A 17,047-nucleotide genomic window follows, 5' to 3' on the forward strand; every position below is an offset into this window, starting at 1 on the left:
GGATAGGTTTACTTTTCTTCACAGACCCTAAGGGAGAATTTATACCATACTTTGTCCTTTTCATCACCAGTGCAGATGCAAGACAATTAGGTAACTGTTTTCTTTTTCAGGACGTTTACTTTGTACACAAAGATTTAACAGCCAAAGAAAACTGAAATTTTTTTTTCATTTCCTTGAGACCAACATTTTCTAAATTAACATGAAAGCTTGGTTATTCTACTCCTGCACTTAACAGTTCATGTAGAGTAAATTGAAGGCACTGGAATAACAAGCTTTTTCTGCCACAAAACAATTTCCTTGAAAAGCTTCCATAGTATGAACAGGCTTTGCTGTTTTATATTCGAGGACCAGGCCTTCTCCCATTTCAGTTTTAATTAGTTTGGTATCGACAGCTTTACCAGCATTGCTAAAATTAGTACTTAGTCTTATAATAGCTTCAGATGGAAGGCTGGGAAGTATAGCTTTCAGGTCTATTGTTGATTCCTGCCCAAAATTGAGAACCATCATGAAGACTCTGTCTAACCCATCCAGTTCCCTCACGTACACGAAAACATTGCTGTCGTTCCAGATGTAGCACATCCAGCCCCGCTGAATGGGCAGCTCATTGTTGCGCAGTGAAGCGAGCTCTCTGTATAGATTCAGGGTTGAGTTGGACCAGGTCATCTGGATCTGCAACAGCATCAGCAGGGTCAGTGCTTGGTACTGAATGTAGGCACCGCTACCACCCTCTCACACCCACCTAAGCCTGCTAAAAACACACCTATTAGAATTCAAATTTGACAATTATCTCTCTTCAAATTCGTAAATTCCACTGAAAAACTGCTTTTTCTCATGCATTTCCTGGGCACTTGTGGGGCGGCAGAGACAGAAGTTATTAGGCAGGAGAGAATTTCTCCAGCGCTGATGCCATTTCTTCCTCCTACAGTGTCCATACAGTTCCATTTATTCAGGAGAACACCGCAGCCATTCAAAACTTGATACTGAACTTTTTTCATTGGGTCTAATCTACTGAAGTAACAGGGTTTGTTTGTGCTTTATTTTTCCTGTCTTTGATTTATTTTTCTGTCTTCAGCTCTGGTCAGCACTGTAGATCAGCAAAATCCATTTGATTCACTGCTCGACTGCTTTGAAAAATGTTTTCATTTACTTATGTTAGAGATGGTCTATGTTAAGTTCTTGTTACAAGGCCAGTGCTTTCTATAGTAATAGAAGTGAAAGGATGAGCAGATTTCAATTTAATATTAACATCCTTTTAATAATTTTAAAGAGCCAGTCATCTCTACTGTAACTGTCATTGCCCTGCTTAACTGAATATAGATGAAGTAGACTCCTTGCTTGTGCAAGGATTTCCTTATCTAATAAAAAGTTAGGATTCAATGCCTTTTTATTTTCCTCCATTGAGTTTGTTCTTACTAGAAGCATTACCAATTCCCACTAAGCAAACGAAGTCAGAGCAAAACAGATACGTTAAAATAATTTTTAGACTTTTTAGTCACACATAGAGATACCTACTTCAACATTCACACTTTGGTAGTCAGAGTTAACTGGTAACCAGGTACTGTTGCCTTCAGTAAAACCAGCATTAACTTTGTCATCCCACTGCATGGGGGATTTCTCTGGAAAGGTCACCTAGAAAATAAAGTGGTGTCAGAGCCATTACCAAGAAGTCACTTGTTTTGATTAGTATTTTAAAAAGTTATCCCTTGAACAGCATGTTCTCATGTCTTCTAAACGATCACCGTTTCAGTATTGCTTTCTTTGGTTTTAAGTTAAATTTTAATAAGGAGGATGTAATCCTGCTCCAAATCTAAAGAGAAAATAAGACTCAAGGCAGTTGCTGAGCTGGAGGAGAATGGATGGTATCCTGGATACAGCATCACTGGGTAAAATGTGGAATTCCCAAATAACTCTGCCTGAGTTGTCTCCCCTTGCAACAGATAGACTGATAAAGTTTACAAATGACAGCCAGGATATTCTGAGAAATACCCAGCCATGCTAACGAAGAGATGCTGTTAAAAGTAACAGTAAACAACTAGTAAATGCTATTCTGTGTCTGTTCTTTTGTAACCTTTTCACCTTAGAGCTCTTCAAGCTTACATTTGCAAGGGGTACAATTTGGACAGGATTGTTTGCATTAGAAAGATAAAATTACTTCCAAGTGCAAAAACTTTATTGAAAACCAGCTTTTAGCTGATTAAAAAATGTCAGCGTAAGAAGTCTGAAGTTCTCACTTTGAAGAACTCAGAAAAAATCTGAAAAAGCTTCTTCATTGTTATTGAAGAGCTTGCCAAAAGATCTGACACTTAAATTTAATGATATAAGAGGGCATAAAATATTTTGCACATACTTTGAGTGTTTGTTTTCCATGAAAACTGTTTTTCATATAAAGGGCACTTTTCAATACAGTCTGTCAGAACAGGAGCTCAACAAAAGAAATTGTCACTTTGCTTTGTGACATAATAAATAATGGGTTTCTCCTTTTAGCATGTTCTGAAAAGCAGGGGAAAAAAATCCGAAGTTTTCAACACTGGTAACACTCCCTTTCATCTTTCCCTCTTTCAGCTTCTCCTGAAGTGTTTCAAATGCCGAGGCTAAAAACTATACCATGAGAAAGGACTGTCTTTTTAAGACACCCATTAATCAGAGATTCTTCCTCTACAGACTGACCGAAGCGTGTTTTTGCGTTGTTAGAGAGCCGTGAGCCACAGTAGCCACTAAAAGAGAATAAACCCTGAGGAGCCAAGGGCAAGCCACTTCTCTGCAGAGTATCATTCTGTCAGCAGTAATCAGCAGCAGGAAGAAAATGCTGGAGCTAATTTGACCAAGGTGTTGCCTTTTAAAATCAGGGAATCGTTTCCTCATATCTGAATCAGACAAACCTGGCAATGATCCTCCGCTTCTTCAAGTACCTCTTTCCCATTGGTACAAAGACATCCAACACTTGGTAACATCATCAGAGGCTGTCACTTTCCTAACAGAGGCTTTCCATGGTGAAAACCGCCTCTGTCACAGGACCATGTTCTTGTGGTACTTAAGAGTGGTCATAAGAGGCAGAGTTGAGCTGTTCCCTTTTAGGCATGACCTGTTCCAGTCATGCCCATACGTCTTGGACAATGAGACATACCAGAAGTCAAGTTTGATCATAGAACAGACAAGAAGTTACAGGGGCTGAACGTGAAAACTTTTAAGTTCTGTGGGTTGGCAGAGCACGAAAGGCACAGACACTCTGTTTTAATCCCCTGATCTTGAATAAACTCACTTCTGAAGAGTTCTGTAATCTGAGACACAGAACCATCCCATCGTGTGTTACTTGTAGCTAGGCATGTGGTTCCCAAGCTCAGGTACCTAAATCCTTTCTATAAAGGGATCTAAAAGACAAACCAAAAAAGCCTTATGTGACAAGCAAAAGTCACTTCTGCTTGCCATCCAGGGGCTGGTCAGTACACCCACCCTTTTCTAGAGACCCCTTCTTCAGAGGTGGGGCACGTTGTAGAGGGCTGTGGCTCAGACAGGTGCCTTTGCACAGCCAGAGCAAACCAGCCTGTGGGAGATGGTGACTGTAGCAACAGTCTCTCATGAACTCTGATTTCATTTAAATAGCGGCCAGGAAATAATGGACTTGGACTTTGACAGAGCAATTAGGGTACTTCGGTGGGAGGAAAGAGATAGCAACTTGACTCCTGTTGTCTTGGGTGACTGCAGCACACCTCTCCTGACCAGGAGCCCAAGCCCAGTGTTGGCACTTGCTGCCCTTTCTGCTGGAGCAAAGCAAAGCAAAACTGCAGCAAACCAGGCAAGACTGCTCTGGCAGAGGACAATCAGGGGTCATGACTGCAGTCCAACAGTTCAGACACGCATCAAGGCCTTGGTTCTGGTCTCTGCCTGGCCTTTTCTGCGAGCTGTCCAATGGTTTTGCCATGGGGAACACTGAAAACCATCTGAACAGAAAGGCTGGGTTTGGTTAACTAAACAGAAGTTCTTGTAATTTTGAAACAACAACAGGATCAGGGTTTATAACACTGTTCACTTACATTTTCTGATGCAATGTTCTCCATGCCTATTTCTTCACCATAGTAAGTTACAGGAGTACCAGGGAGGGTTAAAAGCAGCATGTTTATAACATTGACATACTCCTTCCCAATTCGAGATGAAATCCGAGCAGCATTAGGGCTTCCAACCTGAAGAAAACATCCTTCTGCTAAACACATATTATAAAATTCCATGCATTTGTGAAATTGATTAACTAGTTTAACAAGGTAGTAAGTTGGACTTTTTTTTCTTTTTCTTTTCCCTTCCAGGCCTTTGAAGGCAATTACCTTTATCTTGGTGCCAGTACAAACTTCTGACCCAAATCATTTAGCACACAGAAGCCCTGCCAGCAGCACATGCGGCAGAAGTGAGGAGAGATGACAAATAACAACTCTCCACCATTATGTTCCCTCGGATTTCTGCCATTTTCTCTGCTGTGGGAGGGTGGTTTGAAAAGATCTCTTGCACATCCCAAACATTGTTCCTAGCAAAGACCAGCAAGGTTTTAAATTAACTGCCCTCAGCTGCCTGCTCTGTGCTTCCCAGGCCCTGGGAGGTTTCCTTGCTGGTGGTTTAAGCCAATGCCCCATATTACGCTGGAGACACCAAGGGAGAGGCATGATCATAAATTCCTTTCTGTCATCCTTGCACGGAGGCTGTAACTACTATCAAAGGGCAGGAGAGCCAGCAGGATGGCCAGTGCCCATGACTGTGACTACAGCAGCTGAGAGTTTCACATGGGTATCTACGATAGCTCAGCCATGGGCTCAGGCTGCTGCTGATCCCACTGAAATCAGTGTCTGGGAGAGGGGAGATGTTTCTATCACTTATAGGAACAAGCCCTTCCTGTAAGAATTGGACTAAAACTCTTACCGCCCAGTTTGGCCATTTTCCTGCAGGCATGTTTTTCATCCACAAGTTGACAGCTTCAAAAATACTGTTGCCCGATAGACTTTGCATGTTAATTAGGTTGAAATTGAAGGGAAAATCTGCTTCTTGGATAAAAGTTGTTCCGTAATACATCATTGTTGCTTCAATGTCTTCCTTTTCATCACCATCAGAACCCATAAATCTATAAAGAAGTACACAAATAAATTTTTTGGCTCATTCTTGGTTTGCTCAGAGCAGAAAGCTAGGAATGGTATTGGACATACATATAAAATAACACAGCATTAAGAATTATGTTCACTTCCCTTTTCCCCATCAAAAAAGACTATCATGGAGAAACAATATTTAGTCAAGTAGACAAGGAGAAATATTTATTGGAAATTTCTGGAGAAAAATCTACAAGAGTAAAAGCAAGGCTGTAAGTATCTGACTGAAGTCTTAGCTTTCTGAATCCACATCCAGCAGTTTCCATGCTTTCCTCTACCTGGGGGTCCCCCAAGTTGAACATGAGCCAGTGATGTACGCTTGCAGCAAAGGCAGCTAATGGTACCCTGGGCTGCCTTGAGAGGAGTGTTATCAGCTGGACAAGGGAGGTGATCCTTCCCCTCTACTCTGCACTGGTGAGGCCACACCTGGAGTGTGGTGTCCAGTTCTGGGCTCCCCAATATGAAAGAGACATGGACATACTGGAGAGAGTTCAGCAAAGAGCCACTAAGACCATTAAAGGACTGGAGCATCTCTCCTATGAGGAAAGGCTGAGAGAGCTGGGACTGTTCTCAGAGGGATCTCATCAATGTATGTAAATATGTGAAGGGAGGGTGTCAAGATGATAGAGCCAGGTTCTTTTCAGTGGTGCCTGCTGCCAGGACCAGAAGAAACGGACAAACTGAAATACAGGAGGTTCCCTCTGAACATCAGGAAACCTTGTCACTGTGATGGTGGCCAAGCCCTGGCACAGGTTTCCCAGGGAGGTTGTGGAGTCTCCATTCTTGGAGATGTTCAAAAGCCATCTGGACAAATTCCTGGCAACCGGCTCTAGATGGCCCTAATGAGCAGGGGAGGTTGGACCAGGTAAGCTCCAGAGGTCCCTTACCAAACTCAACCATTTTGTGATTTTAACAGTCTCTGACTGTGTCCGAGATGAACTGCACTATTAATACTATACGATAAATCAGCCACAGGGCTGACTATTTACAGTGTCTCTGATCTGAACGGTCACCCATTCTGGTTACTTTTGTACAGTCCATAGATACAGCAGAGCTACTGAGGCCAATTTTATTTCTTTTCCTTCATACATTGTGGAAGAGAGAGTAGAGCCTATGCACCGCTATTTACGTTTGAGGAAGAAAACTTTTAATGGCATATGATGTTATTAAAAAACATTTTATTGCTTACAAGAAAGTGACAACAGAGGAAAAAAATCACTACCTGTAATAATCATTACCTGTATCGGCCAGGTTCCCTGCTGAACTCATTCATGGTTTGACGGAAGCTACGGATGATATCATGCATACCAACCTGTGTGGTCGTGTAGTCATGGTAGAGCTGGGAATAGGCTGTGATACTTCCCTTAAAGAAGAATACAGTATTCCCCATTAGTTGACCAATATTTTAGATTTTAGAACTCTCCGAATTCTCCCCGTCCTTTCCTGACACAATGCACCTGTCCAGATACATTTTAACTGAAATGAGTTTAGCACACCAACACTAACGGTGCAGATCTGACCTGCACTTGGGGAACTCTGAAGATATGACAGCAGAGGGATGATTATTTTGGATCCCATCTTTCAAGAGGGAGACTCCACCCACAGCATTAACCAAATGAGCCCATCTGGAGCCGCGAGCATAGCAGGTGCTGTGTCCACACACCAGGCTGGAAAGACGGACAACATTATTGTCCTAACTTACAAAGGCAACGATACTTGTGGAGCCAACCAGTTTTATGCAATCCCCAACTCTGCAGGGAACAGCATCTTAGTACTGACACTATCTGGGCATGTCCCCCAGTTCACTGCCTCAGCAAAAGCAACCAGTAAAAATAACAGGGCACACGCTTCGGAATGTATCTGGCCACTTCTCACTGTGAGGTTCTGCCAACATGAGGGGGTTTGTTGTACTCGAATTCCTACTAGTTACATAGGAGAAATACATGCTAGTGGCTGCCACGGGATCCCAAGTGAGCCAGAGCTCTGAGCTTCCCTCTTGCAGCGGGCTCCCCAAAGATAACCAATCAACTATTAAAATCACAAGACTGGTCTTTTTAAAGTATAAATTCAAAAGCAAATAATTTTAAAGAAATGTCAAAGCAAATACATCAGAACAGAAATACGAAGGGTCTATGGACAATTCTCCTCCCACCCACAGCGCTCCTGCTTGCGGGCACCTCACTTACCTACACCCTCAGCTCAGGGGCTTGTTCCCTGTACGTGCTCCTTCTGCAGAGCTCCCAGGAGCCACCTGTCTTCCACCTGGACACGACTGACTCAGTCTTCCTAAAGCCACGATTAAGACCCAAAAGAGTAGAAACACACGCTCTGGCCCCAGTGGGAAATCCAGGATAAAAGCAAAGACAGAACATATACGTTACCGGATTCTGGGACTTGTTCACTTGAGGCTCATTCCGTAGATGCGTTGCTTCTAAAAGAAATTTAACAGCGCTGAAACTGAATCCATCAATTCCTTTGCCGAGCCAAAATTTGATAATATCCTAGACAAAGGTAAGAGTTGAGAATTCCATGTAAACCCATGCCATTCAAAATAGTACATACTGAAAAAGAAAATTAAACCTGTTAGTAGGTACTAATACACAACAATCTAGTTTTTAATTTGTACTTCCAATTTTACTAGAAGTTAAAGTGAATTGTGTCAATCTAAGGTCAAACTAAGATCTAAATAAAGCACGTCTTATTATTTCATCCAGTATCAAAAAAGACGACTGCTTGGTAGCTTCTCCCACAGTTCATGCAACCGAAGCCAGGGCACACGTCACTAAAAACTGTTTCTAATCTCATCCATTGAAACAATCAGGCTTGTGCTAAGTGCTGTTGCTGGTGAACACCCGTCATGGCTCCACACAATTAGAACACATTGATTCAAATACGCAAAATTATGTTGTTCTGCACAGACCTTGTGCCACCAATTTTCTTTTTGCTACAAAAGAGCTCTTAAAATATTTGTTCAAAACTTAAAGGGGGCTTATGAGAAAGATGGGGACAAACCTTTTAGCAGGGCCTGTTGCAATAGGACAAGGAGTAATGGTTTTAAACTAAAACAGGGAAGATTTAGGCAAGATATAAGGAGATTTTTTTTTTTTATGCTGAGGGTTGTGAAACACCGGCACAGGTTGCCCAGAGAGGTGGTAGATGCCCCATCCCTGGAAACATTCAAGGTCAGGCTGGAGGTGGCTCTGAGCAACCTGATTTAGTTGAAGCTATCTCTGCTCATTGCAGGGAGGTTGGACTAGGTGACCTTTAAAGGTGCCTTTCAACCCAAACTATTCCATGATTCTCTCTTATTTGACAGACGTGAATTTTTTTATTTTATTTTCAGGCTTATTTGTTGATTTGCAGGAACATGAAAAACTATTATCCAAGTTAACTGCTATTGATTTGCAATTTCAAATTCAGAGGTTAGTCACTATTAGTAAAATTATATCCTACTTCAGTAGCTATTATATTACTACAGTTTTAATTGCTCTAGTTCTTACAAACAACTCTAAAGCTCAGTGCCTCTTGAGTGGTTTCTGCAAATGTTCTTTTAGATCAGATAATTTTCTTCATCTGAGGACAAAAACTCCCTCCCCACCACCCCCCCAAAGACAGCTACTGAATGCCTTTTCTTAGATTTATGTGCACTTGCCTGAATAGGCTGGAGTAGAACTAGTCCATAACTCAAGCTTTACATATTTTTGTTTGGCGAATAAGGACTCTACCTCACTGAGTTGTGCTTTCTTGTAGAGCCATTCTGAAAGCATCAGCTCTCAATACGGTGTCAGTCAATACTGAATCCACCAAAAATTAATTCATACTTATGCATGTGCTCATCACAAAAGCAAGTACCAAGCCCTGACGTGGTGCTCACTGAGACCGATCTACTTTGAGCAAGAAAGCTACAACACGCTGGCTGCTGCATTTCATTGCTTTTGCGTGCCCTGTGGCTAAACCAAAGACTTGAGCTTCACTGGAAGAGTCTTTTTGCCTCCTGCTTAGTTCTCCTAACCTTCTGAAACAGGATTTTGAATTAAAATACTAGACAAATATTATTCTGTAACAAGCTGGAGCAATTAATGGCGTTCATAAGTATTTACCAAAGGTTAGTGTTATCAGGCCAAAATTACCAGTTTTCATTTCCTTGCATAAGTGGTGCATCATCTATTTGCTACTGGAACTTCTGTAATGTATGAGGAACCATTTAAAAAAATTTAGTCAGGGTCATTGAAAAGTGTGTGCAGTGCTAGGAAAAGAAGGTGCAAGAGGAAAGACCAGGGGAAGTATCAAGGTCTAGAGATGCTACTGGTGGAGTCCTTCAAGGATGAGTCTCAAGACCAGTCTCATTTCATGCTTTAGTTAACGAGTATGACCAGAATTGTTTTGTTTCTTCATGCAGATGCAGTACCTGCGGTGAGGGGAGGAGCCCCAGAGAGACAGTGAGACCATCACGGTAGAACTTGGCAGACGTGAAGACTACCACCAAAGAAATGCACCGAAATTCAACAGTACAAAGCAGCAATCACTTAAATACTAAATCAAAACACTTGAGGTAGCTGTACTACCTGATGGGGTATAACTTCAGGGGGGTGGGGGGATGGGGAAAGAAAAAAATCAGCAGTTGTCAGATTCCTCATATTCAGGCTCACTTCCCCATATTTTAATGAATTTTACATTGTCTGCTGGGAGATGTGATGCAGACAGACATGAGGTTTCATCAGAGCTCCACCTTGCCTGGTGAAGCGCTCTTGCTGTGACGGGTGTCCATCAGTCTCTCTCCCCTCTAAAGTCACCAGAGATGCAGACAGATCAAACCCCACTGTCTCCCCTGCATCCACAAGCCCAGGTATTCCTTGTAATTCAAGCCAGCAATGCCTCACTTGCTTCAAAATGCAAACATCATTTTGCTAAAACAAGGTGCCATTCCCACATTTGACTGGCTAATTAACAGCTCCTTGTATCAACAGAGATAAAAACCTCTCTCCACTTGGGTGATTCAGCTGCATCTCAGCACAGGCCTCAGCACAAGAGCCTCTTAACCATCAGTTTCAATCCTTCAATTAATGGTTGTCCTTGATACAACATCCAAACGTGCCAAGTGCCTTCATCCTCGGCTCTCGATGGGGACTAGAGCTGAAAGCAGTTAACTGCTCCCAGACAGCAGTCATGTTGGATTATTTGACTGCTAGCACCATCGTCAAAGAAAGTAACGGCAATCTTAGGGCACAGAGGGAGAAGTACCTGTGCCACCGTACAAGATTCTGCCCAGACATCTTTTCTGTTCAATTTGTTTGATTCTGACCATTCGCATTTGAGAAAAACCTCAGGCTGGAAGCGCTGTGAGGAGTCAGTAGCAGCTAAACAAAGGGATGGCGGGTCTCTCGCTTCAGGGAAGACTGGAAAAGCCTACCCCATTGAATCTAGCTTAACAAAAGCCAAAGGGGGATGTTGTCAGAGCTGAAAAACAAACAAGCATAAGCAAGGGTGAGAAAAGCTATTTCAGCTGAAGGACAGGTTCGGTTCACGGCGACCTTAATATGAACAGTTTGCAAATAAGGTTCCGGCTGGCAAGTAGAGGGCTCCTGAAGCATCAAAGCAAAGAGATTTTAAGATAGCCTTTAGTGTGAAGAGAAAGCAAAAGGGAGGTCCTTTAGAAGTGCAACAGCCTGTTCCAAAAACCCATTAAGATCTTGCCAGACACTTGTGAGAGCAGAGGACTTAAACCAGCAAAAAAAGCAACAGTGGTACCTTCTTAAAATCCAGAGGACTGCAACACCTCCCACTACCAGTACTTCCACTCAAGGACAATTTTATTTTGATTTATTTTTTTTAGTTGCTTGTTTGCTTTTACATTAAAAAGATTTGAACAAAGTAGCTCTGATACTAGAACTATTACAAGATGAAGCTTGAATTTTGCTTATAAACTTAGCGTTTGTCTAGACACCTTTTTGTTTCAATAGTTTACACAAGCTGCAGTCCTTGAATTACTTCCAACTCGACTGTAAATTGTGTACCACAAAATAATCAGAGAAATTAAGAGTAGAAATAGCTGCTTTGCTGTTGGCGCAGCAGCAGTGGGTTACATACTTACATGGATTTCTTGTTGGACAGCAAGGTTGCGAAAATTTAAGTCTGGCTGTTCTTTCCCAAACTGATGAAAATAGCACTGCTTTCTCACATCGTCAAACTGCCAGCTGGAATTCCCAAAGACACTCACCTGCTCACAGAAGGGAGGGGGATAATCAGAACTCTTACTTTAACAAACATTTACTCCTATGCATACTTTAAGATGCAGTGCATTACAAGCATATAATAAAGCACAAAATGCCTAGTCAATGTACTGAATTTTGAGTGTATTTTGGTACTTAGGTTTTACATTTCTTTCTGCTAGTTGTTCTCCCTTTAATTGTTCTCCTCCATAGGTATTTCGTGTTCAATGTTCAGTTTCATTGTTTCTTTTTTTTTTTTTTTTTTTTTTAAGTAAACTTTCATGGGGAATTATTCAGAACATTGTGGAAAACATGGGTGGGAACAGTTCTTTTGGAATTGTTTTTCCTAAAGCTTATTAAAAATAGCTTTAGTTAACATAGTGCCTTCTTGAAATATGGTATTGTCCCTTTGAAGCACCAACAACAGTCAGCACGTTAAAACATTAACTTAATCATCTCTGTAATAAAAGATACCAAAAAGCTAAGATAGCTCTTAAGACTATCAGTTTAAAAAAGTAAAATAAAATTACACTATCTGGTCCAAAATATTAATTCCACCTCGAGATTCTAGAATATACAAGTTGCTAATCATGCACCTATCAGTTAAAATTTTAAATAAATATATTTGAAACAGGCGACCCACTTACTGGCCTGATCCCTTTCCAGAAAAAGAAAAAAAACCACAACACAACCAAGAACACACTCCTTTGTTTCCCTCCCCACCAGCTATGATTTCAGAGGAGCTGAGATGAAGACACAGAAGGGGCACGTGTGAACAACTTGTGCACAACTATCCCCTTTTTTTTTTTCTTGTTTAATGACTGAAGAGTTAATTCTGAGGGAAAGAAACAAAACGTAATTTTTAAATTCTGTTTGAAGTAGGAACCCTTCCACCCTGAGCTGCTTTAAATCCTAGTCTGCACTAGCTCATTTAGTAACATCAGTTTGTACCTGTCAACAGTCATTTATAGCCCAGTGTCCATTGGGACAGCTGTATTACAGCTGGGTTTGCCATGTGGCAACCTGCATCCCGCTCAGGATCTGCAGGTGTCCCACCCCGTGTTTACCCAGTTGTTTGGAGGGGTGATGGAACCAGCAGTCTGGGCGCAGTCCTGCCAGATGTAGTAGTCTGTGTACTTCCCAGTTCGATTGCGACTCAGCTGAAACCATCGGTGTTTGTCACTTGTGTGGTTGGGTATTAAATCCATTATCACCTTTAGCCCTTAAAAAAAAAAAAAAAAAAATCAAACCATTAAATTCAGTCTTTTAAGTCAAAGCTCACATTTTTTCTTAATGCAGCATCAGAATCGTTGGGGCCTCCTCCTTCTGGGGGTTCTAGCAAAAGAGAAAGGCTCCTGCTGGAAGGGTTTAGGCTCAAGGGACTGGTGAGCACGTTTCATTTTGAGTCAGCACAGCCCCGCTGGCTGCTGATACGGGAACACACACGGACCAACAAAAAGCCCCAGACTACTGATGCAGTTATTCTAATGCGAGTCTGCAAGTAGCTGCAAGGCATCTTGCTGGTACTGTTCCCCCCGGGCCCATTGCTGGGGAACGAAAGGAGGGGGGAGAAAAATCAGAACGGATTTCTGCTGTTGTGAACCACCTCCACTAACTCTGACTTCGACATCTGCCTCCCACCTCCCAGGTGGGAAAGGCACTTCATCAGTGAACAAACATTCTTCCTCACTCTTCTTAAAGACTTAGACATTTTTAGAAATCTCAAATGTTTTTGGGACTGGCAAACCATTTTCCATTCAGCCCAACAGCTGTAAGGGGAAACATCTGAGCAAACATTTGGTCTAAAGGCATAAACGCACCGACCACAGGTGCAATCACAGGAAGGAAGCGTATGTTCCCTCCCAACCCTGTAATTGTCTTCCTGCTTTCTTCAGAAAGCAGCCCTCAGTCATAAAATTTAAAGTCAGAAACAACTGCACCTCAGCCTTGATCCTGTTGGATTACTGGTGCCCACATCCATATGGATCAGGGAGCAGAGACAGTACCCTACCACCCACGCACACCCTCAGAGGGATGAAGATGCCTTGCAGAGGAGGTACCACAGCCTGACATGGCTCTTGTAGCTCTCCATGCCTTCGGTCCTGCTCTACGAGGGCAGGAAACCGCAATCACAGAGCTTGCGTTGCTGTGGAGTTAATGGACACTCTTCTCTGGCACCTCCATCTGCTTCTGCACAAGACCACCATGTGCCACCAATTGTTGGATGCACAAACCGAAAATCTCAGCTCATAACCTGGTGCTGCAAGGTACACCTGCATAATATGAGTCAATGTCTTTTTAACAAGAGTTATTTTGCTTGGAATGGCAGTTTACCTCTATCATGTATGGCCGCAAGCAGATTCTCAAAATCGCTCATTGACCCAAACATGGGATCTATATCATAGAAGTCTTCAGCTCCATATCCAAGGTCTTTTAAGGGGGATTTATAGAAAGAGGTGATCCAGATGGTTTTTATATTCAAGTAAGTGATATGGTCCAGTTTTTCTTGGATACCTGTTTCAAAGAAAAGGACATCTTCTGTTTAGAAAAGACAAAATATTTCTGTTGAAATATGTTTGCGGTGGGCTCTCAGTCAGGGATGGCACACAGATCCCTGTGATACATAACCATCCCCTCTTTTCAGTGATCTCAGGTAGCAGGGTGATCTTGACGTTTCTTCAGGGACAGCAAGAGATCACAGAATGGAAACCATTCAAAGCCACTTTTATAAGGAAGATAAAAGCAGGAACTTAAAAAAACCACATCAGATGAAAGCAAATTTCTAGTCTGTATTATAAGAAGATTTACAATTTTATTTAATAAATTTAAAACTCACTTCCAAAACCAAACTGCTGCATTTTTTTTTCAAATGCAGCAACAGCATTGCTTTCCCATTTCAAGGAACATAAACTAATCTTCAGACCACCCAACAGGAAGCAGAGTTTTGATGCAGATCCCAGGTTCTCCTCACCATTGGGAAAAGTCTCTTATGTTTTTTTTTCTGTAGTTTTTTTTTTTTTTTTTAGGATCCCTTACTCCAGTCTCCCCTTGTTGTTTTGGATGGGGGGGGGGGGGTTGTGGGTTTTTTTCGTTTGTTCATTGGTTTGTTGGGTTTTTTTAAAAATTTTAAACCCAAATCTCTTCTATCTTCCAGACATGTTACTACTGGCATGCAACTACAGAGTTTCTTCTCTTCTCTTGCTGGTAGAGTGTATAGAGTATATTATATCTAGTGCTTCTTGTTTAGAAGTTTATTGTCCGTTATGGTGTTGCACCTTCCTCTTCTGACACTCAGTCTCAGCCAAGCTACTGATACGTGGCATTGCCTCTTAGTATCAGGTAACCCTTCTCAATGCACTCATAAGAGCTCAAAACGACCCAGACTATGAACAAAAAGCAGCACATTCTTCTCTCCTCTTTCTCAGTTTTATTTTTCTCACTTTTCCTTACGGTGAGGCAGCCAACCTAATATGACAAAGCGCTCATCACCACCACCGGTCCTCCTGATTTACCTCAGTTTTTGGGAGATATTTTACTCTGATGGTAGTTGTGCTGCTGCTGGCTCGCAGCCCCACCTCTAAACATCTATTCTAACTCCAGGCTTACATTTAACAACTTGAGCAAGAAGCTCCTAGATCTATTAATGAAAATGTGAATTCCCATTAATGATTAGTCAGACAATCTTCATTCCTCTCTTTAGCAGGGTGGCTTTCTCTATCAGGAGATTTCTCTATCTGTAATTTAGTAAGTATATATGTACACGTGTATATACACAATTAGATACACACACAAACTACTTCTACACAGCTTTGCACATAACAAGAATGGAAGTTCACCCACCTTTCAAATCCCCATTCCCATCCATATTGCTGTCCTTGAAGGAACGAGGATAGATCTGGTAGATGGGGCTGGCCTGCCACCAGTCCAGGCACTTTGGGGAGAGAGCGATAATTGCAATTGTAGCGCACACGAGTGCGACAGCAGCAGCGATTGTGAGCCAGAAGAGAATCTCCCTGGTGACTCTGTACCGGGCTTGGCTGGAGAACTTCAACAAGACTTCCTTTGGCATCCCTGCATAGGGCTTCAACACCAGCTCCTCCACTGGGTCTGCAACAACAATGCATGTTTTTGGCATTTCTTCTTGGTTACTGGTATCAGTCTCCTTGTCATCAAAAGCCTCATTTTGAACAAATCCGTTGTTCTCCACACCTCCCTTCCCGCTCAGCTCCATAAGCAAGCTCTTTGCTTCCTCCTTGACTATTACACTTCGTGGGTCTTGGCCTGGAGACTTCAGCCACAGCAAAGCAGAGTACCAACACACCTTTGATCAGTGAAATGAGAAGCACAGTAATTAGCACCTGGGTTTATAATCAATCCTGACCAACTGGTCAAAGTTCAAAAAGAGACAAAAAGGGCAAAGTGCTCCTGCTGTTCCGCCTAACAGGCATCTTCAGCAAGATAACAAAATGCTACAAGAAAGCCCAGTCTATGGCTGGTACCAGCTGAGCAGAGTTACATTTACCACTGCTCTCTCCACTACACCAAACTTCTCTCCCTTTTGGCAGCAAGGGGAAAACGTGGAGGTTTTTACCAGTAAGAGAGAGAGTAAATAGGTGGCTTTCCAGACTGGTCATGGTCTCCCCTGCCTAAAGCAGCCTGAACATTAATGAGTAATTTAAACGTGGACAGCAAGAACGAGGCGTTGAGATCTTCTGGCCCAAAAGCAACAATACAAACTAAAAAGAAAAGATACAGCGGCCGGTTGCACTTCATTTCTCACAGCTTAGAAAAACAAAAGCCCCCAAACCAGCCCAGCCACCCCCAACTCTTAAGCAGTAACCATGATAAGGCACATACCGATCTTGCAATTCACAGTGTGACTGGTTGCTACGCCCAGAGCTGTCCCCAGGCAGGATGGGATCACTCTGCGCAGGCACAAGCAGGACTCGAGAGAGAAAGCCACTGCCCGCTATTAAAATAACTTTTTAAAAAAACCCCAAAACAATAAACAAAATTCGTGTAAAGGTAAGCGACCTTTCCATTCTCACACTTTTTCCACTTTCTAATACTCTAGCCAGGAAAAAGCGTGGCCCAAAGTCTGCACAGATTTACACATCTGTGTGCCCTAAGTCCCAGCTCCCAGGAGCCACCCAGCCACATCCCCAGCACAGCCCCTCCAACCGGTGCCCTCTGCTCAGGTACCAAAGCAAATATAAAACAATAAACATGGGCCAAGGAGCTGCCTTATCGCATGTAAAAGCCAACGCCTGCCCATGACCATAGGGTCAGGGTCCCAGGGCAACTGCAGTGGAGAAAAGGTTGGGTTTGGCCTCAAAAAAGTATTTTGTTTGCCTCAAATCACGAAAGCGGTTTATAAACTAATGACTGAAAAAAAATCCAGCGTGCAATATTCAAATGATTCAAAAATGTGTTATTACTTCAGCAGCTGAGGTAAGAGGATGCCTTTTTTTAACAGATTTAATCCTTTTCTTCCCCTTCTGTTGTCCCAAAGTGGGGTTGTTTACCTGGTGTGCAAGACACCAATATACACAGAGAGTAGAGGTATTTATTTAAATCATTTCTGTACATCACTTCCTCACAGCAGTGCCTGGCAGCAGCCTCAGCCTGTGCACTCAGGTAGAGATAGTGGTGGCAGTCTCAGCGCCTGTAATTCAGTAGTGCCAGGAAATTATTTGAAACAATCTCCCTTCTAAT

General features: G+C 42.4%; 1 protein-coding gene across 1 annotated transcript; it reads right to left on the reverse strand.

Annotated features, from left to right (window-relative positions):
- Positions 1-228: 228 nt before the first annotated feature.
- SLC3A1 (solute carrier family 3 member 1) lies at positions 229-15,626 on the reverse strand. The gene is made up of 10 exons (XM_074163829.1): positions 15,173-15,626; positions 13,667-13,846; positions 12,400-12,554; positions 11,215-11,340; positions 7,505-7,624; positions 6,362-6,486; positions 4,903-5,101; positions 4,032-4,178; positions 1,513-1,629; positions 229-669 (listed from the first exon to the last, which is right to left on the reverse strand). The coding sequence occupies exons 1-10, from the start codon at positions 15,561-15,563 to the stop codon at positions 229-231; spliced, it is 2,001 nt and encodes a 666-aa protein (XP_074019930.1). The 5' UTR covers positions 15,564-15,626.
- Positions 15,627-17,047: the final 1,421 nt, after the last annotated feature.

This window comes from Numenius arquata, chromosome 2 (assembly GCF_964106895.1).
Source record: "Numenius arquata chromosome 2, bNumArq3.hap1.1, whole genome shotgun sequence".
NCBI classification, from domain to species: Eukaryota; Metazoa; Chordata; class Aves; order Charadriiformes; family Scolopacidae; genus Numenius; species Numenius arquata.

What these genes read in the sequence shown, in the direction of transcription:
- SLC3A1 (XM_074163829.1), bottom strand. Translation starts at nt 15,563, where the DNA reads ATGGAGCTGAGCGGGAAGGGAGGTGTGGAGAACAACGGATTTGTTCAA. An exon ending in CTGTCCAACAAGAAATCCAT is followed by an intron (nt 7,625 to 11,214) that starts GTAAGTATGTAA and finishes ACCTTTGTCTAG; the next exon opens with GATATTATCAAATTTTGGCT. An exon ending in GAAAATGGCCAAACTGGGCG is followed by an intron (nt 4,179 to 4,902) that starts GTAAGAGTTTTA and finishes TGTTTTCTTCAG; the next exon opens with GTTGGAAGCCCTAATGCTGC.